Source organism: Hemiscyllium ocellatum, chromosome 20 (genome assembly GCF_020745735.1).
Source record: "Hemiscyllium ocellatum isolate sHemOce1 chromosome 20, sHemOce1.pat.X.cur, whole genome shotgun sequence".
NCBI classification, from domain to species: Eukaryota; Metazoa; Chordata; class Chondrichthyes; order Orectolobiformes; family Hemiscylliidae; genus Hemiscyllium; species Hemiscyllium ocellatum.
This window is the reverse complement of record NC_083420.1, coordinates 19,962,326-19,990,206: the sequence shown is the minus strand read 5'-3', so window position 1 is coordinate 19,990,206 and position 27,881 is coordinate 19,962,326. Positions and strand designations below refer to the sequence as shown.

The 27,881-nt window shown below is 38.7% G+C and overlaps 1 protein-coding gene across 1 annotated transcript in view; it reads left to right on the top strand.

Annotated features, from left to right (window-relative positions):
- get4 (guided entry of tail-anchored proteins factor 4) overlaps positions 1 to 27,881 on the top strand; it is a 45,680-nt gene that overhangs the window by 6,546 nt on the left and 11,253 nt on the right. The window contains exons 2-5 of the mRNA XM_060840188.1: positions 15,453 to 15,531; positions 16,726 to 16,807; positions 25,766 to 25,915; positions 27,576 to 27,714. Of these exons, the coding sequence (XP_060696171.1) occupies positions 15,453 to 15,531; positions 16,726 to 16,807; positions 25,766 to 25,915; positions 27,576 to 27,714 (450 nt within the window). The remainder of the gene's footprint in view (positions 1 to 15,452; positions 15,532 to 16,725; positions 16,808 to 25,765; positions 25,916 to 27,575; positions 27,715 to 27,881) is intronic.

Sequence of the window (27,881 nt, the reverse complement as noted above, 5' to 3'; positions counted from 1 at the left end):
CCTAGGCTTACCTGGCTAGGAAGAAAAGTGCTCTACAGTCAGGGAGAGAACCAGCTGAGTCACTCGTGAACTGAGGAAGATCAGTGCCAGATTCTGAGAGTTCTGTGCAGAGGGTTGTGTGGATGGAGATGTGAAAATGGAATCCTTCTTTGAAAACTTGGAGCTCCCCAGTTTAAATGCAGATCAGGCCTCCCTTTTAAATGTGCACCTCTGACAGTACAGGAGGTGATAAAGCAGCTCCAAGGTGGTAAGGCACTGAGTGAATTTTACAAGGAGTCCATGCACATGTTAATTGAACCGCTGCTGGAGATGTTTCATTCATGTAGCCAGAACTTCTTCCGTCCTCTCTTAAGCAGGCTAATATCTCCCTTATCTTAGGGAAACACCCAGAGGACTGCGCATCGTATACACCCATCTCATTGTTGAATGTGGATTTAAAAATTCTTTCAAAGATGTTTCCTCTGGGATTGGAAGAGATGCTGCCTGTTATTATAAAAGAGGACCAGACAGGTTTTGTCAAGGGCCGCAGCTCCTCCAATAATATCAGGTGGTTGTTGAATATAGTGCAAATATGTCAGCAGAGAACGACTTCTGGTTTGGTGGTCTCTCTGGAAAAAGGCTTTTGATCGAGTGGAATGGTCATATCTCTTTGTTCCAGATTGTTTTTACCTGGGAGGGGCCTTGGCCAGATGGGTGGCAGTGTTACATAAAGACCCCAAGGCAGCGGTTATCACCAATGGGATTAAATCGAGCAATTTTAGTGTGGGGAGGGCAGCCGGCAAGGACGTCCCCTGTCGCCGCTACTATTTACCTTAGTACTTGAACCACTGGTGGAGGCTATCCAAAAAGACCCTGAAATATTGGCGCTGAAGGTGGGAGTTGGGAACACAAAATCACGCTTTAAGCGGACAATGACCTTTCGTTTTTGGCGAACCTCAAAAAGCCCATACCCCGGCTAATATAAAATATTAAATTATTTGGTGGCTTTTTGGGATACAAGATAAATTTCACAAAATTTGAAATCATGTTTGTGAAGGGGGGAGGGGGCAGGTTTGGTCAGCGTACTGAAACTGGAGGACGGAATAGAGTTTCCTCTTTAGATGGTCATAGAAAAGTATTCTCTATCTGGGAATTTTTATTACCCCTCACTTCTGGCATCCGTATGGAGCTCCCGGATTTGAGGAGATATCAAATAGGCACCCTGTTGTCATATGCAAGGGAATGGGTGCGTATGACTCAAAGTTGATATGGCTTAATGTGGAGGTCTCGCAGGTGAAGTGTCCTCGCATAAACTTGCTGTTCATGGATAAGATGAAGTCAATAGCTGAGTATTGTGCAAGTCCGTTTATCATAAATATGGTAAAAGCATGGAGGATAATGCAACAGAGTGAGGGCAATTTGCTTAAGACTTCGCCGTGAGCCCCAAGTTTTAGACCAGAGTTAATAGATGTCACCTTTAGAGGTCAGAGGGTAAAGGAATCTCCTGTCTGGGAGATCTGTTTGAGGGAGAGGTCTTGATGTCTTTTAGCCAATTAGGACAGAAATACACAATCCCTAATAGGGATCTTTTCCAATATTCCTAGGTTAGAGATTACATACAGAAGAAGACCACAATCTATACCCAACCCTACAAGTCGGATATAGAACATAGAGTGCTCCAATGCGGGGGCGCTCTCTCAATTAGTACCATATATCATCTGCAAAGAAGGACTGCCCTGGGGAATATGGAGAGACTCCATGAAATTTGAAATCAGGAGTTAGGGGAAGAAATCTCATTGGAAACATGGGAGGATAAAGGAGGGAATGTAAAGAAGATTTCAATATGCAATAAGGCACAAGTGATGCAATTGAAGATCTTCCACAGGGCCCATATGGTGCCAGAGAGGTTAGCAAAATTTAGGAAAGGATGTTCCCCGGAATGCCCCAAATTTAAAAACAGTATTGGCATCTTCCACATTACTTTTGGTCCTGTTACAAGATTCGTGGATATTGGGGGGCCATAATGAATGAGCTGGAGAGGAGCCTGGGAATGGAAATTAGGGAGGATCTGGTATCCCTCCTTGTGGGGCTACTGAATCTTCCCTCTCTGGGTGAGCACGGGAAGAGGTTATTCAACATTCTAACGCACTGTGAGAGGAAAATCATTCTACTGAATTGGATAGCAGAAAAGCCTCCACGTCTTGCAGGGTGGCACAGACTTGTGATGGAGCTCGTCCCTTCAGATTACCTGACAAGGGTGGTGCACCACAGGACAGAGTAATTTTATACGACATGACAGCTCTTTCTAAATTATATAGACATTAATCTATCGGTGGTATTTATTTGGGCCTTTATATAGTCTCAAGGGCCGTATATGGTGGAATGGGGTGGGGGTAAGGCTTGCTAAATACGGGTATGATCACTGTTGCTCCCGTGGACAGGAGCCTTAATGGTGGTGCAACAAATGGAGTAATGTAATATAGTACAATGTGTTGTAATTTAATTTAATGTTGTTTTATTTAATTTTGAGTTCATGCTAATTTGGTTTAAATAAATATGAATCAACTGTATCTTAATAGTGGGCAATGTATTGTTAATGTGACTGTAATATAACATTTTAGTACGACATTTTATTTTTCTGTACTTTTGTACTTTTATAACTTTTATTTGGTTTCTGTTTTTGTAAAAAAGTGAAATTTTTATACATTAAAAAGAAGAAATGGCTATATGGGTTTGGGGAGCTATGAGATTGGAAATTTTCCTCCGCTGCTTCTATAAGAGATGGGATCAGTAATTGTTTGATAATGGGATGATGCCCAGCAGATGAGGATTAAATATCAGAGAGCTGACATTAACCCATTGTGAGATAGAGTCCAGGTCACAAGATGACAACTTGCTAGTTGGACCAAGCCTTCTCCTGTGTTGTTTAATTCTAGGAACAACAGGCCACTCCATTGGCTACTTTAATGACAACACAAAAGGAATTTAACCTCTTAAAACTCTTAAACCTCTTTTCCCTGGGGTCAGGGAAAAGACTTTGCTTATTTATCCTATCCATGCTCCTCATAATTTTGTAAACCTCTATAAGGTCACCCCTCAGCCTCCGCTCCAGGGAAAACAGCCCCAGCCTGTTCAGCCTCTCCCTATAGCTCAAATCCTCCAAATCTGGCAACATCCTTGTAAATCTTTAGATCAAATCTAAAAGTTGAAGTTCTAAACTGGAAAAAGGCCAATTTTGACGATATTAGGCAAGAACTTTCAAAAGCTGATTGGGGGCAGATGTTCGCAGGTAAAGGGACGGCTGGAAAATGGGAAGCCTTCAGAAATGGGATAACGAGAATCCAGAGAGAGAGTATATTCCTGTCAGGGTGAAAGGAAAGGCTGGTAGGTATAGAGAATGCTGGATGACTAAAGAAATTGAGGGTTTGGTTAAGAAAAAGAAGGAAGCATATGTAAGGTACAGACAGGATAGATCGAGTGAATCCTTAGAACAGTATAAAGGAAGTAGGAGTATAATTAAGAGGGAAATCAGGAGGGAAAAAAGGGGACATGAGATAGCTTTGGCAAATAGAATTAAGGAGAATCCAAAGGGTTTTTACAAATACATTGAGGACAAAAAGGTAGCTAGGGAGAGAATAGGGCCCCTCAAAGATCAGCAAGGCGTTCTTTGTGTGGTGCCACAGGAGATGGGGGAGATACTAAACGAGTATTTTGCATCAGTGTTTACTGTGGAAAAGGATATGGAAGATGGGGAATGTAGGGAAAGAATGTAAGGAAATAGATGGTGACATCTTGCAAAATGTCCATATTACAGAGGAGGAAGTGCTGGATGTCTTGAAACACACAAAGGTGGATAAATCCCCAGGACCTGATCAGGTGTACCCGAGAGCTAGAGAGGTGATTGCTGAGGTGTGTATATCATCGATAGTCACAAGTAAGGTGCCAGAAGACTGGAGGTTGGCTAACGTGGTGCTACTGTTTAAGAAGGGTGGTAAGGACAAGCCAGGGAACTATAGACCAGTGAGCCTGACGTCGGTGGTGGGCAAGTTGTTGGGAAGAAATCCTGAGAGATAGGATGTATATGTATTTGGAAAGGCAAGGACTGATTAGGGATAGTCAACACGATTTTGTGTGTGGGAAATCATGTCTCACAAACTTGATTGAGTTTTTTGAGGAACTAACAAAGAGGATTGATTAGGACAGAGCGGTAAATGTGTTCTATATGGACTTCAGTAAGGCGTTCGACAGGGTTCCCATGGGAGACTGATTAGAAAGGTTAGGATTTGGATGCAAAACTGGCTCAAAGGTAGAAGGCAGAGAGTGGTGGTCGAGGGTTGTTTTTCAGACTGGAGGCATATGATTAATGGAGTGCCACAAGGATCGGTGCTGGGTCCTCTACGTTTTGTCATTTACTTAAATGATTTGGATATGAGCATAAGAGGTACAGTTAATAAGTTTGCAGATGACACCAAAATTGGAGGTGTAGTGGACAGCGAAGAGGGTTACCTCAAATTACAACAGGATCTGGATCAGATGGATCAATGGGCTGAGAAGTGGCAGATGGAGTTTAATTCAGATAAATGCGAGGTGCTGCATTTTGGGAAAGCAAATCTTAGCAGGACTTATACACTTAATGGTTAGGTCCTAGGGAGTGTTGCTGAACAAAGAGACTTTGGAATGCAGGTTTTTAGCTCCTTGAAAGTGGAGTTGCAGGTAGATAAGATAGTGAAGAAGGCATATAGTATGCTTTCCTTTTTGGTCAGAATATAGAGTACAGGAGTTGGGAGGTCATATTGCGGCTGTACAGGACATTGGTTAGGCCACTGTTGGAATATTGCGTTCAATTCTGGTCTCCTTCCTATCAGAAAGATGTTGTGAAACTTGAAAGGGTTCAGAAAAGATTTACAAGGAAGTTGCTAGGGTTGGAGGATTTGAGCTATAGGGAGAGGCTGAACAGGCTGGTGCTGTTTTCCCTGGAGCGTCGGAGGCTGAGGGGTGACCTTATAGAGGTTTACAAAATTATGAGGGGCATGGATAGGATAAATAGATAAAGTCTTTTACCTGGGGTAGGGGAGTCCAGAACTAGAGGGCATAGGTTTAGGTTGAGAGGGGAAAGATATAAAAGAGACCTACGGGGCAACATTTTCACACAGAGGGTGGTACGTGTGTGGAATGAGCTGGCAGAGGAAGTGGTGGAGGCTGGTACAATTGCAATATTTAAGAGGCATTTGGATGGGTATATGAATAGGAAGGGTTTGGAGGGATATGGGCCGGGTGCTGGCATGTGGGACTAGATTGGGTTGGGATATCTGGTCGGCATGGATGGATTGGACCGAAGGGTCTGTTTCCATCCTGTACATCTCTATGACTCTATGACTGTATTCCTTCCCCCTTCCCCATTTCATCTATACTATTCAGATGACCTACTGTATGTGGTAGTGAATGCCATAATATTGTTCTTTAATAAATTTCTTTTTGAGTTTTGTATTACATTTATTATTCCTATTTACGGAGCTCAGTTTTGGCCTTTACTCAGAAATGGAAGCATTATTCTCTCCGTGTACCCTATAAAATAATCTCCAAATGATAAAAATCTCAGTTAGGCTAAACATAACACACACTCCTATCTCTCACTTCCTCCCCACACCCACCCACACTTTGAGGGAAATAATGTACAGCTAAGCATTGCATTTCCATTAAAATTTCACCTGTCTAAGGAAAGCTTGACATATAATGTGGAGGAATAGGAACAAATGCACCAACACAATTATGGTTCAGCTTAAGTATTTAACATGTAGCAAGTAGGTAAGCAGGTGAATGGATTTAATTGATTGATTAATTAATTGACTGGGCAACTGTAAAGACAGAATAGACAGCAGTTGTGCTGGAAGGTACTGAAAAACTCTTAAGTTGAGGCTTGTGTTGCTCAGTGGTAGAGTCTCTACAGTGTTATGTAAAACTGTAAGGGACTCTAGAAAATATATTTTTTCATATAAACCATGTCCCACCTGCTCCACCAGTGTGTTATAACATCCTTGAATAGGTTTATAGGAAAATATGTAAAACTGTAAGTCCCTACCTCTGAGCCTGGACGCATGGGTTCAAATTCCAACTTCTCTTGAAGTGTATGATAATCTCTCAGAGCACATTTATTAGAAAATAATAAAAAAATGACTAAGTTAAGGTGACTGTTGGTAGTACACTGTTATTGACCCTACCTCTGAGCCAGGAAGCACCATTTTTCCATTCCCACCTAATTGTGTTAAGGTGAAGATTGGAAACTAAGAGTTCTTTCCAGATAATTCCATTTAAAATAATTATCTTGGAGAAGGATGGCTGCAGTCAGTTGCAAAGTGTCAGGATGTTACTTCCCACAAATGTTGAGGAGCTGAACCTCATAATCAATGAAAACTGAACATATAGACATGGGTAACAAAAACAGAAGTTGCTGGAAAAGCTCAGCAGGTCTGGCAGCAGGTGTGAAGAGAAATCAAAGTTAACATTTCAGGTCCGGTGACTTTCTCAGAAGATTTTGTTTATGATTTACAGTGTCTGCAGTTCTTTCGGTTTTTATATGGACATGGTTTATGTCTTTACCCAAAAAAAAGGCAAGAATGGCCTCTGCACTGTGGCAAGATTAGATACTAATTCTCAGAGCTCAATACATGGGCACTGAGAAAGATTCAGAAATTCTATTGAAATTTATAAACAATATCTTAAGACCTAAAAATACATGAGACGTGATCGAACTTTAATAAATTTAGAAAGCAGGATGTTCTTTAGAAGAATATGGAAAAGAATTTAACAGCTCATGCAAGCCTGCAAAAATCCTACTTTGACATTCCTAATTCGGTAGTTGCCTTTACATTGTTTGGCAATGCTGAGGAGTCGAACAGTTTACTGGAGTTAGAGTTTCAGAAAGATGCATGCATCATGAATAGATCTCAGAGGCCTTAAAAACTAAAGTCCTGAAAAGTATTTGTTCCCAGCGCTCTTCATTAGTTCAAATAGGACATTTAGCAGCAACAGGAAGAATGGAGATTCAATGATAGTGGTGAAGCCAGACTGCCCAAATACGGGCTGAAAGCATCCATACGAAAGGAGAATTACAATTAAAAGAATTCAAGGTAGTGCTATCTCTGGCAATGGTTAAGAACACAAGTTAGGGAACTGTAACCAAACAGTGAACCCTAGGAATGCCTGGGATATGATTGCTAGCTGTTTTACATAACATTATCCTGAATGGATAGTTTTCAAAACCACATGACAGAAGATTTGGAGAAAGAGAATGATATTGGTCAGGCAGAGTAAATTTTACGAGATATGAAGTTTAACCTGAGTAATGAAGCTTTTAGCTGCAAACTCATACACTGCTAACACAGAGCAATTGAATGTCCAGAGTATACGAAGCAGATTAGTTAAATAATAAAGACTGAAGTATAATTAAGGCATTTGAAAGCTCTTTTTGCTTCACCTTTGGGGATGACAATGTGCTGAAATCACTAAAAGAGAGTAATGATTCCCTGTAAAATAGTTGAGGTAAACCACTTTATCAGCATAGATGTAGTATCAAATGAAATACACTTACTGTCAAGGAAGCCATTAAAAAAGGTTCAAATGAAACTGGAAATGGAACATAGCAAGACAGTTATTTATGCAAAGTCAGTAGATTTACAATTTACACAAACTGGGTATTATTGTATTGCTTTAACAAAGTTTAGCGTCTCTAATCAAAAAATTAAGCAGGTATTACTGGCATTGAGATAGAAGTTTAATGGGGGAGAAAATGATTAGTTATTTTAACTACATTGGCAATTTGCCGATTCAGGTAACTAAAAAATGACACAGAGATGCAAACCAAGGCTGTTTACCCCAGAAGACAACAATTCAATAAGGAGCATTGCAAGGTGTGTTATTCAATGAAGACTGATCTTGAAGTAAAAGCCTATACACATTTAACATTATTTAAAATAATCTTAAAGTATACAAATTATGAATATTGGGTTGATGTTAAATGGCAGAATTTCGGAACTAAAAATAACAAGCAACTGGCTTGACCTAAAGCGTTGCACTATGTCTTTAAACATTTTCTTTTTCCATTACTTAACTATAAACTTTGCCTTAGAAGTTGCTACAGTATTTCACTAATTGTTTCCTGTGTAAAGTAGTTCTGCTAAACTACACTACTGTAATGATTAAATTATGGGATCTGAAGTGACAATGCTGTGAAGAAAGTTTTTTTATTATTTAAAAATCACCGCCCTGGGGAAATAAACTCCTTACTCAACAGCAACCCATTTCATCTGTTTTAAAAAGTACTCTGTGATAGTTCTAAATTATGTGAATAACCAAACCAGCTGTTGCCTACCAGATCAGTTAAAATTCAACAATCAATAATTGATAAAAGTGTACAGATTGATCAGAGTTTCCTCATTGTCGCATATTAATTATATGTGTTTCCTGCTTTAAAGGTAATTGCTTAAGGGACTGAATGTGACTTTGTTCATCACTTTGTTTGAGTACAGCAGTCTAGGGATTGTGAACACGTTTCTTTCTGGAGTCCACTCAAAAGTCAATTAGTATGCAAGTTGGAACACAATGCAGGACAGTATGAAAGTAGCTGTTTCTAAATACAGGAAATGTTCATACCTTGGATTATTAAAATTGCACACTAATATGAACTCTCATTCATAAGTATGAGCATTTGTAAGTTGGACATTCATAAATTGGGGATCCCCTGTACTCCTTTATCAATATTTCTGCAACATCCTTTGGTTTAGAGCAGTACAAACTCAAATGCATGTAACTCAGATAAGAAAAGGATCACTGAAATATGTGAATCCTTAAAAAAATCATCAGATTTATTTGACAAGGTGGAAATCTTGGCTGTGTTAGTTAATTTGGTGTTTATCAGAAATTCAGCCTCGTGGTCAGTATTGTTTTGGATGTGTATTACTGTTTCAGTGTGACTAGTGGTGGGATTTTAAAAGTATAATATTCTGTCCAAATAATGATAGTTGTTACTATAGTGATGAAACTTCAGAATCTGTTGTGGTATAGCTGCACAGGAGGATACTCAGTTTTGTGGAATGGAGCATGTGATAGAGTGAGAGATGCTAGTGTGAACTGCAGGGTAATGCTGCACCAGCTGAGGTTACTGTGAAAGACTTGCCATCTCAACCTTTCCCTTTGCCCAAGGCTTGCTGACTCTGGTTAAACTACAACCAGTCGTCTCTCAAATGAAAGAGAGTGGTCCAGTAAGACAATGTCAACTTCACCTTTTATAATAAGGGGAGAGATGCAAATTATCACATCTGGTAACTTTGCAGAGGAACATCGATACTTTAAGTGAGGACAAAGGTCTGGCAGATGGAATATACTGTAAATAAATGTAAGTAATTTATTTTGGGAGGAGTAACAATAAAGAGGACTATTACTTGAATGGAAAAAAATTGCAGCATGCCACTATGCGGAGGGACCTGGGTGTCTTTGTGCATGAATCACAAAAGGTCGGTCTGCAGTACATCAGGTAATTTAGAAGGCAAATGGAATTTTGTCCTTAAAGATACTGAGTTTAAAAGCAGGGAGGTTATGTTGCAGTTGTAGGTACTGGTGAAGTCACATTTGGAGTACTGTGTGTAGTTTTGGTCTCCTTACTTGAAAAAGGATGTACTGGCATAAAGGGAGTACAGAGGAGGTTCACTAGATTGATTCCGGAGTTGAGGAGCTGCAGAGTAGACTGGGATTATATTCATTGGAATTTAAAAGAAAGTGGGGGGATCTTATAGAAGCATATAAAATTATGAAGGGAATAGATCAGATAGATGTATAGAGAATGTTTCCATTGGCAGGAACCTCGGACAAGAGGGCATAGCTTCAAAATTAGGGGGAGTAGATTTAGGACTGAATTGAGGAGGTACTTCTTTACCCAAGGGTTGTGAATCTATGGAACTCCCTTCCCAGTGAAGTAGTTGATGCTACTTCAGTAAATGTTTTCAGAGGTAAGATGTTTTTTTTAAACAGTAAAGGAATTAAGGGTTACGATGAGAGGGTGGCTAAGTGGAACTGAGGCCACAAAATGATCATCCATAATCTTATTGAAAGGTGGCGCAGGCTGGAATGGTCAGATGGCCTACTCCTACTCCTAGTTCTTAGGTTCTTATGTTCTTATGGTTGCAGTTGTGCCCATTTGCACACAGTTGTATAAATTAAGCAGACCACAATTTGAATAAGTCGCTTGTTGACTTTTTAATCTAGATGATTTGTCCATGTATGATCGCATATTTGACTTGAAAGACTTGTCATTAAATTATGCAGTAATTGTGTTTAATGACTTTGTAAACAGTTCATGCAGTATATGAGCAGGGCTCGAAATTGTGTTGGGTCTCAAAATTGAAGGAACAAATATTTTTGTGGCAAGCAATAAATGGCTCAATGTCAAATAGTAGTGCAGTTCAGTTACTTAGGTGGTGTTTGGAAATCATTACAAGTGGAAATTCAATCTGCCCTCCCAAATGTTATTTAGAGTCATAGAGATGTATAGCATGGAAACAAACACCGCGGTCCAACCTGTCTATGCCGACCAGATATCCCAACCCAATCTAGTCCCACCTGCCAGCACCCGGCCCGTATCCCTCCCAACCCTTCCTGTTCATATACCCATCCAAATGCCTCTTAAATGTTGCAATTGTACCTGCTTCCCTTACAGTTTTACATAACACTGTAGAGACTCTACCACTGAGCAACACAAGCCCCAACTTAAGAGTTTTTCAGTGCCTTCCAGCACAACTGCTGTCTATTCTGTCTTTACAGTTGCCCAGTCAATTAATTAATCAATCAATTAAATCCATTCACCTGCTTACCTACTTGCTACATGTTAAATACTTAAGCTGAACCATAATTGTGTTGGTGCATTTGTTCCTATTCCTCCACATTATATGTCAAGCTTTCCTTAGACAGGTGAAATTTTAATGGAAATGCAATGCTTAGCTGTACATTATTTCCCTCAAAGTGTGGGTGGGTGTGGGGAGGAAGTGAGAGATGGGAGTGTGTGTTATGTTTAGCCTAACTGAGATTTTTATCATTTGGAGATTATTTTACAGGGTACACGGAGAGAATAATGCTTCCATTTCTGAGTAAAGGCCAAAACTGAGCTCCGTAAATAGGAATAATAAATGTAATACAAAACTCAAAAAGAAATTTATTAAAGAATAATATTATGGCATTCACTACCACATACAGTAGGTCATCTGAATAGTATAGATGAAATGGGGAAGTGGAAAGGAATACAGTCATAGAGTCATAGAGATGTACAGGATGGAAACAGACCCTTCGGTCCAATCCATCCATGCCGACCAGATATCCCAACCCAATCTAGTCCCACATGCCAGCACCCGGCCCATATCCCTCCAAACCCTTCCTATTCATATACCCATCCAAATGCCTTTTAAATGTTGCAATTGTACCAGCCTCCACCACTTCCTCTGCCAGCTCGTTCCACACAAGTACCACCCTCTGTGTGAAAAAGTTGCCCCGTAGGTCTCTTTTATATCTTTCCCCTCTCAACCTAAACCTATGCCCTCTAGTTCTGGACTCGCCGACCCCAGGTAAAAGACTTTGTCTATTTACCGTATCCATGCCCCTCATAATTTTGTAAACCTCTATAAGGTCACCTCTCAGCCTCCGACGCTCCAGGGAAAACAGCCCAAGCCTGTTCAGCCTCTCCCTATAGCTCAAATCCTCAAACCCTAGCAACATCCTTGTAAATCTTTTCTGAACCCTTTCAAGTTTCACAACATCTTTCTGATAGGAAGGAGACCAGAATTGTGTGCAATATTCCAACAGTGGCCTAACCAATGTCCTGTACAGCCGCAATATGACCTAACAACTCCTGTACTCAATACTCTGACCAATAAAGGAAAGCATACCATACTTGATTAGGAGCAGCATTGTATTTCCTTCATTCAGATCTACTTCATTGCAGCAAGGCTGGGTTGCTCTGGCTGCTGATTTATTATGTTCTAAGTGCTGTAAACTTTAAAAAATCTTATTAAATAATGTGCGTAATTGCTGAGTAATATTCATAGTTTTCTGTTTTGACACATTGTGGTCTGCTGTGCTTGCCTTGCTTTGCAGTTGATAATAGCTGTAAAAAAAACTTACAAAATTATGTGACTGGATCCAGGAGTATTTGTGACAGCTAACAGGAAAATCATTTTACTAAAATGTTTAAAGTTGGGTTACAAATACATCAACAATAATGCTTTTATGATTCCAGTTCTTATCATTACAAATAATTATACATTCTTAATCGATAGAAAACTTAGTTAAAATCTGTGATTCAAATAGTACAAATGTAATTTAAACTTATTTTAGTCACCTTTTTAGGGGATCAGTTATTTCCTTAATTTTAATTCTTTCCAGATCTTAAGTCCCTTGTTTTGATCCATTTTAAACCGATGCACTTAACCATTTCTATCAATTTCCAATGAGTTAAGAGAAATAATATCTAATTTTGGTTTTTTTTAACTTTTTTTGAGTCCGAATTTAACTTATGACTATCGCGTCTGAGCTTAGATTTCTTCAAATAAATTTGAAAAAAAAATTTTAACAAAATAAAATATAATTGGATTAAGGAATTTATTCAAAGCTTTAGCAGTCTTGGATTTCTGTTATACACAAATAGATGATTCTTTCTCTGGACAGAATCCCTATAGTGTGGAAGCAGGCCCTTCGACCCAACAAGTCCACACCGACCCTTCGAAGAGTATCCCATCCAGACCCATGCCCCTATTACTCTACATTTACACCTGATTAATGCACCTAATCTACACATTCTTGAACACTATGGACAATTTAGCATAGCTAGTTCAGCTAACCTGAACATCTTTGGACTGACCGGAGTACCCGGAGGAAGCCCACGCAGACACAGGGGGAATGTGCACACTCCACACAGACAGTTGCCCGAGGCTGGGTCTCTCCCTCTCTCTCTCCCTCTCCCTCTCTCTCTCTCTCTCTCTGTCTCTCTCTCTCTCTGTGTCTCTCTCTCTCTCTCTCTGTGTCTCTCTCTCTCTCTCTCTGTGTCTCTCTCTCTCTCTCTGTGTGTCTCTCTCTCTCTCTCTCTGTGTGTGTCTCTCTCTCTCTCTCTGTGTCTCTCTCTCTCTCTGTGTGTCTCTCTCTCTCTCTGTGTGTCTGTCTGTCTCTCCCCCTGTCTGTCTCTCCCCCTCTGGCAGACATGATTATTCATAGTCACTGTATCTATCCTAAAAATGATTCTGCTCTCTTTCTTGTGAGTCTTTGCATTAGTTATCTGCAACTCTGTCTTAATCTTCCATTGGTTATCAATATGAAACATATCAATTATACTCAAATTTTCAGGTGCAGCTTCTGTGGAGAAAAGCAACTTTATTATTTAAGGCATTATCTTCTTCAGAATAAGGAAGTCATGCAGATGAGCAGCTTTTAAGAAAGTTACTCAATGAAAAAAATGTTATGAAGTAGTTCATGGACAATAGAAGATGGTGAACTTGCCCACCTGAATTATGTGAGATGAAAGGAGGCATGAAGAGACAAATTGGCAAAATAAAAGATCTAAATGTGATCTGGTGGAAGAAAATGACAATCATTCCCAGGAGCCCGAGACCACCTGCTATCAACCTATCAATTGACAGTCCTCCTTTTGGTTCATGTCACAGATGCTGTGCCTGGCATTTTAAGTGTTTCCAGCATTTTTCTCTTACAGATGTCTTGCACCTTAACAGCTGTCAGTGTCAGGGGAGAATCAGGACATGTATTTTTTGCATCCAGTATAAATGTTACACATATAATCATGCAGGTTAGAGCTCCCTTTTCAATACCGTACTCTTGGTTCTTATCTTCACTTTGCAGTACCAGCTGTATAACTTTCCCATTCCAGGCATCAAATCTTAAATTTTGCACATGACGGAATGATATTTTCATCCATAGTTTCAACTAACTCCTGTAATGTGCAATTTATAATTTCTATACATGTAAAATAATATGGCCCCTTCTTGTGAAATAAAAAAAATCATGTCATTTCAAACTTTGATTTTTATTTTAGATCTCTCCTGTGTAACAAAATTGTAGAACACTTACAGTCAGCAAAGAATGGCAATCATATTCTCCTGATTTGTATTGTTCAAGAACTTGCCAATGATAAGCCAAATTAAATATGAACAGTGTTATAGTTTGGTTTCAGTCCAGGGACCCGGGGCTCAATGTAATAGGCCATTATAGTTTAGTAATTATGAATTGTGCTATCACACAACAGAGACCATCAGTAAAACTATTCGTATTTACTTTTGTCAAATTGAAGAATTCACATTAATACAGTCAACCATGCAGCCTATCAATATTGTTGTTAAGGCTAATCATGAAGAATAAAATGTGTTTAAACGAGCATGTGTGTGTACTGTGCTAGTATGAAGTGAGTATTACTTTGAATAATTGGTGTAGGATAGCACAATGCAGACACCTAATGACCACAAGTGAAAAAGTGCTGTGGACCTTACTGCTGATTTGAGATTTTCGCCCAATGCAATATGTCAAATGTGATGCACCTACTTTAACAAATGGATGTGTGATTCAAGTTACATTGCCTTTAAGAATGTATTAAAAAGCTCAGAAATTTATTATTTTTGACAACAGTGCTGCATATCTGGATGTAGGTTTGCTCGCTGAGCTGGAAGGTTCATTTCCACACGTTTCGTTACCCAATAGGTAACATCTTCAGTGGACCTCAGGTGAAGCACTGTACATGATTCCTGCTTTCATATTGCTGCATATCATATGTAATTAGAAGACAAATTTGAGCAGCTATTTAATATTAATTCCCTGCTTGGATAAATATTTTCAGTGACATTCACATTGAAAAGAAGTACTGCATGAAGGATAGTTTCACATTGTGATCTCTTAAGGATATTTCCTTTTAATGTATTACATTTCCAGATATCAGTATCAAGTTCCCATCCCATTTTATTTGTAAGAAGATTTAGGAGGATCCTTGCTTTAAAATTCCTTATTGTGGAGGTTAGATTTCTGAAAGATCTTTGCTTACTTTTATCTTGTAAAATTACTGCAGTCTTGTGAAGCATTTTTGATGAGGTTTTTCGCAGAACGTTTACTCAAACTCAGTGACTTGCTTCATTGTGCTACATAATAAACATTGATCTTTGATCTTTAAAATATATGTTTCTGCAGTGATTACATTTCAGATAATTCAGTAAGTTTTGCAATCTGATTTAGAGAAAAGGACTGTAATATTAATCATATTTTACATTGTTAAATGTTTGCAAAAACTCTTTAAATTGTTAATATGCCAGTATTGTTGGTGGTGATCTTCGAAAATGTGAGTGAGGTCTCATAACTGTCTCTGCTCCATTGCTTCTAGAATCTAAGTAGCATGGTAATTTTTAGAAGACACAGAGAAGATATTATGCTTGTATTTCTTCCAGGTATATGTCACAAAGTAAACATGCCGAAGCTAGAGAACTTGTGTATTCTGGGGCGTTGCTGTTCTTCAGTTACAGTCAGGTAATATCTTATATAATTTGCAATCTTGCTTGTTTCGACAACTCATAAAATATTATGCTGATAATTACCTGTGCTTTTGGTTGAAAATTATTAGTTCTATCTGAGATGCTTTTATAAATGTAAGTACTTTATTTGTTCTTCATTTTGTCCGATGCTTTGTTTTAAACTTTGCAAAAGATCAAAAGTATTGAATTCTACTGAGTCACTTTAATGAATCGAATATTTAGTAAGTTGCCCAGGAGGTTGCTTCACCTATAATTTATAATCTTCTTTTATTCATTCTTAAACTTGGATGTTATTGGCAATGTCTGCATTTGTTGCCCATTTCTAATTATTCTTGAACAGTTTTTGTGAGTATTGCCTTGAATGGCTGCTGTTCATGAGCTGTTAGGTAGGGAGTTCCAGGATGTTGATCTGTCGATGGTGAAAGAATGGCGACACATTTTCTAATCAGTGATAAGTATTTTGACAGAATCTATGCTGATAGTGGTACTCTCATCTATCTACTGCCCTTGACCTTCAAGTTGATGGAACCTGTTGGTTTAGAAGGTACTGTTAGAGAAATCTTGGTGGGTTGCTGCACCTTGTACATGGTATTACACTGTTGCTGCTGTGTTCTGGTGGTAGAGTTGGTGGATGGTGTGTCAATCAAGAGGGCTTGTCTTGGGTGGTGTTGAACCTCTTGATTGTTACTGCAGATGAACGCAACCGGGCAAGTGGAGAATACCCCATCACAACCCTGACATGTCTTGTAGCTGATGAACTGGCTTGGGAGAGTCAGGAGGTGGGATGCTTGCGGAATTCTCAATCTCTGACCTGCTTTTATGGCCACAGCATTTGTGTGCCTGCTCCAGTTAAGTTTCTGGTCATTGGTAACTCGCCAGGATGTGGAATATCAAAGGGAGATGATTAGATTCTCTTTTGTTAGTAATGGTCATTGCCTGACAGTTGTATGCCCTGAATATCTCTTGCCGTTTAGCAGCTAAATTTGGATGTTGTCCACGTTTTGCTGCATGTAGTTTCAACTACATGCCTTGGTATCTGACAGTTAAAAATGACACTGAACACTATGAACATCGTCAGTGAACGTTCCTGTAGATACGAGATGTCTGTTCTGTTGTCCATTGGTGTTTACTTTCTGATTATGAAAGTTTTCTCTCCAGCTATTAATTTGCTCTTGTTTTCTTGAAACAGCTAAACAGTGCTGCTGATTTATCTATGCTAGTTTTAGAGTCCTTGGAAAAGTCCGAAGCAAAGGTTGCAGATGAACTCTTAGGTATGTAAATTGTTGACATTCTCCCTTTTCTGCACTTCCAACATTTGTGCAAATACTCTGATAAAATAAGTTAATTATTAGATCCATAGCAGAAATTAAAGAAAATAAATATGGAATGAAATCTTTACAATGAATTAGTTATTTTTGGTTTTCAACTTTGGGACAGTTACTATTTGCTTAGCAGTTTAGGTGAGGAAATGAGCATTATTCTAGGAGGATATATAACAAGAAATAATTGAGATGCCATAGATATTATTAATATATCATGTAGATATCTTGTTAGTTGCTCATGATGTGTGTTGTTGAAGTGTATAGATCAAGAAGGTTCAAGGTTGTTATTGACCTAAACTAAAATTGTTTCCAGGCACAATTTTAGTCAGAGACTAAATCAGTCTGAGACTTGCTGGTGGATAGTTGGTTTCAGTTGGAACAAGATTGGGAAAATAGAACAGTACAGCACAGAACAGACCCTTCAGCCCACAAGAGCTGATTCGGTTTCACCTCCAGTTGTACAAATTTTCTGTGAAAAATTGGAGACCGAGATTTTGACATTTTTTCTTTGTTGTTCAGAAAGTACCAGGAAAACATCTAAAGCAGGTTGTAGGAAAGTTCAGATTCAGATAAATGGCCGAAAAAAAGAGTGGAGGGGGAGGGTTGCTTTTCAGTCTGGAAGCCTATCACTAGCAATGTACAACAAAGGTCAGCTCTGGATCCTCTTTTTTGTTTGTCATATGTAAATGTTTTGGATAGAATATAGAAAGCATGGTTACTAAGTTTGTGGACGACACCAAAATTGGTGGCGTAATCGACAGTGAAGCCAGATTTCGAAGATTACAAAGGGATCTTGGTCAAATGGGTCAGTGGGCTGAAAAATGACTGATGGAGTTCACTTTGGATAAATGCAAGGTATTGCATTTTGGTACAAAAACAGGGACAGGGCTTGTACAATTAAAGGTAGAGCCTTGGTTAGTACAGTGGGACCTAGAGGTTCAGATACATAACTCTTTAAAGCTTGTGTCACGTATAGACAAGGTGGTTAAAAGGCATTTAGCATGCTTGCTTTCATTGCTCAGTCTTTTTAGTTTAGGAATTGGGAAGTCATGTTGAAGTTGTACAGGACTTTAGTTGGGCCTCTTCTGGAGTTCTGCTTCCAGTTTTTGTCACCCAGTTTTAGGAAGGATATTATTAAGCTTGAGAGGGTTCAGAAAGATTTACTAAGATGTTGCTTGGTGTGGGAGGTTTGAGTTATAAAGAAAAAGGCTGGGTAGATTGGGACTTTTTTCACTGGTGTGCAGGAGGTGAGAGGTGACCTTTGTAGAAGTTTGTAAAATCATGAGGGGTACAAGTCGGGTTAATGATGCTGTCTTTTCCCTCGGATGGGGGATTTCAAATGGGCATATTTTTATGGTGAGAGGAGAAAGATTTTTAAAAATGATATGGGGCAATTTTGTGCAATTTGTTTTAATACAGAAGGAAGTTCAAGTGTGGAATGAACTTCCTGAGGAAGTGGTGAATGTGGGCACAGTTACAATGTTTAAAAGACACTAGATAGCTACATAAATAGGGAAGGTTTGGTGAGATATGGGCAGGAGCAGGCAGTTGGGACTAGTTTAGTTTGGAGTTATGTTCATTATGGACTGGTTGAACTGAAGAGTCTGTTTCTATTCTATATAATTCAATGATTCTGTGACTTGCTGGATGTTGATGAGGTATAATTATTTTATGTTTCTTTATATTTTTAACCACAAGCTAATTTATTTTAAGAGAAATCTGAATGTGTATGATAAACATGAAAGTGTTGCTGTTATGGATTGTAGCTGTGTGTCATGTTACTGGGCATTTATGCTGTGCTCCAGTTTTGGTGTCTGCAGCCGTTCATGATTTTTACAGGAGACTGACCATTACTGATTGCATTTTAACTAATTGTCTTTGTCTTTGTTCTGTTTCAAAATAAGGTGCATTGTTTTAATAGAAAATCAAACTGTGCAATACCTGTTGTACTACCTTGTTGTATTTTTGTGCCTGATTGTGTTTACAAAATACATAAATCAGTTTGCAGGTTTATTGGTATCTGGAAAGAATCATGCCTGTAGTGTGTTGATTCTGGTGGATTTGTTTTTACAGTTACCTAATATAGACGGTTGATAACTTGTAGCAATTTTTCTTATAGTTTGTTGGGTTTGTTAAGTTTCAAAGTGAGATATCAGTTAATTAGGCAAAGAAAGTATACCTTCCTATGGTTTCCATAGATATGCGATGTAAACTTAACTTGTGTCTGAAAACATTTTGGTGCTTATAATTAAAGTAGCTGGTATGTTCAGACTCCATTATTCAAATAATACTTTGATGTACTAACAAGTGACAACAACCCGTTGATTCTTCATAGACTTCAGCTTTTAATACTGTTGCCTTTAATAAGACTCAATTCTGCTACTTAAAATTTTTTAATAAATTACTCCGTACAGAGGAACATCGATTATCCAAACTAGGTGGACAGGCTTAGAGTTTTCTGAGAAGTCTGCTCCCTGTTCAGGAGACCAGGCAAAAGCACACTGCATGCGGGGACCCCCCCCCACACCATACACACACCCCAATCCAGTCCGCCCCACTGCCTGTTCCCACCCACCGTCCGACCTGCCCCCCCCCAACATTCTGGGGTAGCCGGACTATACACTTAAGACTGCTGCTTAGTGGGGTAAATCTCTCTCTCTCTCTCTCTCTCTCTCTCACACACTCACACTCACACTCCCACACACACACACTCTCCCACTATGCCCTGTACAGGGCAATGTTGGAAAGATAATCTGGGGAAGAGGGGTTTAGGGTAAAACACCATTGAAAATGTAGGGAGAGAGAGAGCGGGCAGGAGGTCAGTCATTTAGAGATGGCGCCAGGACTGTTCTTGGCAGCATTTCAGTGAGTCGAATTAGTTTTTAATCATTGTACCTGTAAACAAAAGACGCGATCAGGGTTGAAACAGCTCTTTGACGTAATGTTTCTATCCGCACGTTGAGATCCCCTTCAGATAATCTGATATTCGGATAATTGAGGTTCCTCTGTATAGTGAACAGTTTCCGAACTTTGTGGTAGGATTCCATGAAATAGTAATGATATTCAGAAGGAACTGTTTACCAGTCCTACGGTGGCTAATTACTACTAAAATACTAGTGACTCCCTACTATTTTAAACCAATCTCAAGTTAAGCATTTAAAACAATCCTTCAAATGGACCATTCCATATCTTTTATTGCATCCCAAACAACATTTGTTACTAATTCTACTCCAATGATTGACATACAAAAGACTGCTTTTGACTCAAAGATTCACATTGACATTCACAGCGCAGAAGGAGGCTGTTTGGCCTTTCCTAGGAACTCGGGAGTGGAAGTACACCATTCAGGCCCTCGAGCCTGACCATACTTCAATATGATTATTGCTGATCCTCAATCTCCATGCAATATTCCTACTCTCAATCCATATCCTTTGATCACTTTAATGTCTAAGAGTTTATCAGTCTATTTCTTGAATAAACTCAATGACTGTGCTTCCACAGCCTTTTATGGTAGCAAATTCCACAGGTTAACCACCCTCATTGAAGAAACAATTCCTCAATTCAATCAAAATTGCCTACCCTGTGAGCTAAGACTGTAACTCTTGTTTGTAGACTCCTCAGTATGGGAAACCATCCTTCTTGAATCCTTGTCTAGGCCTGTTAGAATTTTGTATTTCGATCAAATCCCCTCCCACTCTGCTAAATTCTAAAGAATACAGGCCCAATTGAACCAATTTATCCTCCTACAACTGTTTTGCCATCCCCAGTGTCAGCCAAGTGAACCTCTGCGGGATTCTCTCTATGACAAATATGTCCTGCCTGAGGGAGACCAAAACTGCTCACGATACTTAAAGTCTGAACTCACCAAGACCCTGCATAACTGCAATAGGACATCCCTACTTCTGTACTGTCATCCTCTTGCAATGAAGGCCAATATACTGTTTGCCTTCCTAATTGCTAGCTGTGTCTGCTAGTTTATTTTCATTAACTGGTGTACAAGGACACCTACATCCCTTTGTACATTTCCTTGTCTGTCACTATTTAAATGTTACTCTGCTTTCTGTTTTGACACCAAAGTATATAACCTCATTTATCACATTATACTACATCTGCCATGTGGTTTATCCAAACACTGAACTTATCTAGGTCATCATGAAGACTGCCTGAATCCTCCTCACAACTCAATCCCACCATCAGCAAACTTGAAAGCATTGTTTCTGGGTCCCTTGTCAAAGTCATGAATAGCTGGGGTCCAAATTCTGATTTCTGCAGTATGTCACTGGTCACCCATTGTCACCCAGAAAAGGACTTCCTTGTTCCCACTCAGTTTCAAGTCTGTCAACCAGTTCTTGATCCATGCCAGTATATAATCCTCAGTCAAGTGTGTTTTAACTTTGCCCACTGGCTTCTTCTATTGAAACTTCAAGCGCCTTGATATCGAAATGCACCACGTCCTCTGGTTCTCCCTTGTCTGCTGTACCGGGAACATCTTTGAAAAAGTTCCAATTGATTTGTTAGGTCTTCTTTGTTATTAATCACTCTTGGGCCATGAACATTGCTGGCTGGCCAGCATTTATTGCTTGACCCTTTTTTGTAAACCCATGCTGATTTTGTCTAATCTTGTTAATGCTTCCAAATGTTGTGTTATTGCATCTTTTATAATAGACTCCAGCATTTTCCCCACTATTAGTGTTAGGCTAACTGATCTGTATTTCTGAAATTTCTCTCTCCTATTTTAAATAATGGGGTTACATTTTCCACAATCCAATCTGTAGGAATTGCCCTAATATCTTCAGAATTTATTAAGATGACACAAATGCCTCTAGTATTTCCAAACCACTTCCTTTTAGTTTTCTGGGTGTCAGAAATTTTGCCAATCTTTACATCCATTAATTTCTCTTGCACTTTTTTTTTGCTAATACAGATTATCTTCAATTCCAATCACTAAACTGTTGAATCCCAAACATTTCTGGCAAATTATTTATCCTGCTTTGTGAAGACAGAACCACAATATGAGTTCAATTCTACTGCCACTCCTTTGTTCTCCTTTAAAATTTCTCCCATTTCTGACTGAAAACCCTACATTTGTTTTTACTCCTTTTTTTCTCTTCACATGTTTATAGAAGTTTTTGCTAACTGCAAGTTTACTGTCCTAGTCTATTTTCTTTGATCATTTTTGTCCTTTTTTGCTGAGTTGTAAACTGTCACAGCCCCCCCGTTTGTCGCTGTTTCTGGCAATCTTCAGATCTAATACTATCCCTAATTTCTTTTGTAAGCCATGGCTTAGCCACCTTTGTTTTATTTTTGCATCAAATCAGAATGAATAATTGCTATAATTTATGCATATTGTGTCAACAAAGGTCTGACCACACTAAATCCATTTTGCCGCTTTTGACCCATTGTACTGGAGGCTGTGGCAATGCAGTGAATATCTAACTACTACTAAATATTATGAAAGTTTCAGACTCAACCATTCTTTCAGGCAGTGAGTTTTAGTCTCCCACCATTTGTTAGTGAAATAATGTCTTCTCAACTCTCTTCATAGCCTTATATCTCTTGCCTTAAATCTATGCCCCTCCTTATTGACCCCTGTACTAATAGAAAAAGTACCATCCCACCTACGCTATCTGTGCTCCTCCTCTTTCGCTGCTCCAAAGAAGAAAAACAATGAGCTATCCAAATTTTCCTCATAGCATAATATCCTAGTACATCTCCCTTTTACAATCACATCCTTCCTGTAATATGAAGACCAGAGTTTTTGATTGGGTTAGATTAGATTCCCTACAGTGTGAAAACAGGCCCTTCGGCCCAACAAGTCCACACCGACCCTCCAAAGAGAAACCCACCCTCCTCTGACTAATGCACCTAACAACTTTGGACAATTTAGCATGGCCAATTCACCTAACCTGCACATCTTTGGAATGTGGGAGGAAACCAAAGTACCCAGAGGAAACTCATGCAGACACTGGGAGAATGTGCAAATTCCACACAGACAGTCGCCCAAGGCTGGAATCAAATCTAGGATCCTGGCGCTGTGAGGCAGTAGGGCTAACCACTGAGCCACCGGGGGTTCTCTAGCTTTATACAGTTCCAGCAAAATCTCTTTTCGTCTTGACTAATAAAGATAACTATATCCCATATGCCTCCTTAAACATTTTAGCTTGGGCCTTTTTTACTGTAGCATAGGTTGAGGGGTGACCTTACAGAGATTTATAAAATCATGAGGGTTATAGATGGGCAATTGGCAGGTGTTTTTTTCCTAGGGTGGAGGATTTTAAGACCGGGCATATTTTTAAGGTGAGAGGAGAACAATTTAGAAAAGATGGGAGGGGCAATTATGGGCCAAAGCGGAGGCAGGTAGGACTAGTTGAGTTTAGGATTATGGTCAGCATGGACTGTTTGGACTGAAGGGTCTGTTTCTGTGCCAAATGACTGTATGATCTGTCCTGCTATCTTCAGAGATCTATGTATATGCACACCGAGTACCTCTGATCTTTCCAGTGTCTTACTATAGGTCGCCCTGCTATGATGCATGTTTCATCAGCACAAACTGGCTATAATACAATCAACGAATTGAGAACGTTGTTTAGATAACGCAAGCTTTCTACTGAATGGGTATAGCGATTCTCTATAAGCGATCTCCTACAGTGCAGCTTTCTATTGTGGTTTTCCATGGTGTGATTTTCTATAGCGCGTGGTTGCAGAAAAACAAATCTGTCATGTCATAGCAGAACAACCTATACTCATTGTACAATCCCTTGCTTTGTCAGCTCCCGAGTGAATTACCTCACTTTTCTCGGTTGAATTCCATTTGCCCCTGCTGTGTCCAGTTGGCTGTTCATTGATATCTTTCTGCATTTTATGCCTATCTTCACTACATGCCATCTTACTAATTTTCATATCATCAGCAAACTTCTTGATCATACATCCTACTTTTAAGTCCAGATCATTTAATATACATGACAAACAAGAAGAACCCAGCACTGAGCACTCTGGAATCCCAGTGAAAACAGACATTCAGTCATAGAAATATCCCTCTGCCATTATCCTCTACTTCCTGCCTTTCAGTTAACTTTGGATCTAATGTGCTACTTTGCCTCGGATGCCATGCATTTTTGCTTTCTTAACCAATCAACCATGAGGAACCTTATAAAAATCTTGCTGAAGTTCAGGTATAACCTATCAAATAGATTACTCCCACCTGTTTACTTCCTCAAATAATTTAATCAAATTTGTCAAACACATCAATGCTGACTATCCCTGTTTTAATCCCTGTCTCTCTCAGTGCAAATATATTCTGTCCCTCACAATTCTTTCTAATAATTACTACCAAGGTTGGATTGACTGGCCTGTAATTTCTCAGTTGTCCCTTCCTCTATTTTCTAATAATGGGGCAATGTTAGTAATCTCCCAGTCCTCTGGTGCCATTCCTGAGGACACAAAAACTATTTGAAAATTACTGCCAGAGCACCGATATCTTTTTCCTTCCTCCCTCAACAGCCTGGGATACATCTGATCCAAGCCTGCAAATGTATCAACTTTTAAGGCTGATATGCCCTCTTGTACCTCCCCACACACATACTCAATTTCTTTGAATATTTCATAGTCCTCCAACCTGATGTTTATATCTGCAGCAGTCCAGTTGAGATTCTGATGCAAAGTATTAATTGAGAATTGTGCATGTTTCAGGGTCCTACTGTCTCTTCTTTTATTCTCATGCTCTTTATATATTTTTAAAGGCCCTTTGGCTTTTCCTCCATTCCACCCTCCAATGCTTTCTCATGCACTCTATTTTCTTTTCTGCTTTCTTTTTAAGTAACCCTTTGCACTTTTTATACTTCTCCACAGTCTGTGACCTATTGAGCCGTTGATATCTGCTGTAAGATTCTCTTTAAATCCTAATCTTTATATTTCGTGATACCTAGGTTTCTGGTTTTAGTTCCACCGTTTGTCTTTATGGAAGCATATTTGCCCTGTAATCTCATATAGTCTTGCTTGAATCCTTTCCACTGCTTTGACACAGTTTTATCTGGAGGTATCTATTCCCAGTCTACTTGCAACAAATTATACCTTATTTTAGTAAAATTGGTATTTCTCCAGTTTAGAATTTTTATTCCCAGTACACCCTTATTCTTCTCTATCACTATCCTATATCTAACTGATTTATGGTCACTATCTCCAAAATATTTCCTGATAGATGCGCTTCCTAACTGCTCAGGCTGATTTCCAAATGTTGGCTCCAAAACTGCTGTGTCTCATTTTTGGCTTTCTCCACACATGTTCTCTTGAATGCAATTTTAAGTATTATGTTTCCTCTTTACCAAGCACACTAAAACTATGCCCATTAATGTTTAGGTAGTTAAAGTCTCCTCCTGTTTTGCTTGTGCTCTTCAGATTCTAGCAGAGTCAATGCCCTAGTGTGCCCACTCCAATTACATTAAAACAATCTCTAGATAGTTATCCTATTTTCATATCAGTTATAATGTAAACAATATTTTTTAAAAAATCATAGTTTTTGTTACTTTCTCCAAATGAATAGCTGGATTAGTATAATACAAATTAATTTGGCTGTAGAAGCACTTCACTGTGCCATTTTCCAAAGTCTTTGAAGTTGTTTATTTCCATATTTTACATGGATAATGAATGTGTTGCCAAGCCTCTTGTTGAAGTTGGAAAAATATCTTTTTTCTTCATTTCCACAAAGTAACCTAATTAGTTTTTGAATGGCTTTAAATTCTCCCATTTTCAATCACATGCATAACCACCTTTCCTCCTTTAAAGGTTGATGATTTATTTGTTAAGGTGTTATTTATGTTAAGCACTAATTTTGACATGTTGCAATTCCAGATACCCTGCAGAATTTTGTAAAATGGTTACAAAATGGGGTCAACATTTCATGTTTTTCAGAAAGTCTTGGTAAACTTTTCAGTCTAATGGATCCAAACTCACCTGAAAGAGCAGCATTTGTATCCAGAGCACTGAAGTGGTCTAGTGGAGGTTCAGCAAAACTCGGACACCCAAAGTTACATCAACTGTTGGCAGTCACGCTATGGAAAGGTAAGGACCATGATAGCCAAAGCCACTATACAAGTTGCAGTTATGCCACTTTTACAATGATCTGCAGTTGTTTAAGGTGACTTGAGCCACGTTATCATCTGATGTCCAAACACTGGCAGCTTGAACACATCTGTTACATACTGCTTACATTTCATAGCAAGGGCGAATACCTCCAAACCAATGGGAAGCTAGCTTTGAAAATTATAACCTGATTGGCCCGAAGCACTCGATGATAAATTCAATCTTTAGTCTTTACTGTTTTAAGAAGGTGCATGCTGCATGCACCACCCTTCACAAAAAATAGTAGTAGTATTGTTAGAACCCTTGTTGATATTTTATGAATTTTATTTTATGAATTTTAGTTTGAAGCTGTGAACTGGGAACAGTGAGCTAAAAATAACTTTTGGACTGTGGGTAACACTTTATATTAAATCGAAAGCAGAGCACTTTTTTATTTATTTGAGTCCAGGTGTGGAAGTTAATTGAAGGTAGATTCCTGGTCAAAATATTCTTCTAACACTTCATCACTGAGCAAGAGCATTATGTTTAACCAGATTGTAAAAGTTGGCTGTTAATGAGGTCAGTACCAGGGAATTAGTTCTAGAAACTCTGGAAAAGAATTTATACTCAAGCAGATAGCAAATGTTAAATGGTAACTGGGACATTGTGGAGGAAATGGAGATAGACAGTCTGTCAGAAAGTGGTCAGGGTTTGACTTGGTTTGGGACTATGTTTTCTAGAAAAAAGGAATCTGGTTGTTGATGCTACAGCATGAAGACTTAAAAGCTCCCTCCCCTAAACTCTCTTACCAGCTCTTGGACGCTCAGAGAATAAAACACTTGAGTTATAAGTATTACTGGCTTTATTTCTGTGAACTGTAAAAGTGACCATGATCAACGTGTTCAGAAAATCAACCAAGAAACCCATAATATATGCCCTGGAACAGTGCATAATGAAAACCACATAAGTAAACTGGCCAGTTTTTCTTTTAGTAATCCCTCAACTCTTTTTTGTTTGTCTGTCTATGTGAAAGGGACTGAGTGCAAAGACCAATTAGATTACTTTGTTGTTGAATTTACTGTGCTAAAGTTGTTATATTGTTAATAAATTTCTAAGTTTTTAGATTTAAGGTACAAACCATTGTCTGGTATCATGTATTAGTAGTCAGTAGGATTGGTTATTCGAAAATCTGGTTAGGAAATATTGGGGTTAATTTTAAGGGACTCTGCAGGTTGTAATTATACTGTGTTATGAATACAGACAGTAAGTCTGATTTGGTTTGGCTGTCTCCTTTTTGTAACAATCTATATTTCAGTTTTGCTTCCACAGCTGGTCATTGTACATTGAAAAGAGAAACAATAGTTAAGAATTTTTGAAGTTCCTAGAACTGTTTCTATTAAATTCAATTTAAGAGTATATGTTTACTATCAAGGTAAAGTTAAAATTGTCTGCCATCTCTTTTATTGGCAAAATATAGTTCTGGTTGAGTTGATGTGTTTAATGATTTGACTAGATTCCTAATTCATAATGTGCTTAGAGAGTCAGTCAGACATCTTTCAGATAGATACATAGAAAATTGATGACACAGAAGGAGATCTTCAGTTCATCTTATCAGTACTGGTAAATTGCTTACATACAATGATTTTGCATCTCTTTCCAGAACAAAACTATAGTGAATCTCGGTATCACTTCCTTCATTCAGCAGATGGGGAGGGTTGTGCAAATATGTTAGTAGAATATTCTGCATCAAAAGGTTACCGGAATGAAGTGGACATGTTTGTGGCTCAGGCAGTCTTACAGTAAGTATTTTGTAAACAAGATACAAATGTGTTCAGTCGATAGACTGTTCTCCTTATACTATAATAATACTTCCAGATAGTTAGTTAGATTTAAATTATTAAATAATATAAACTTAATCTGATGTATCTTGGTTTCTGTTGAGAGTTAACCATTTTCAAGGCCATTT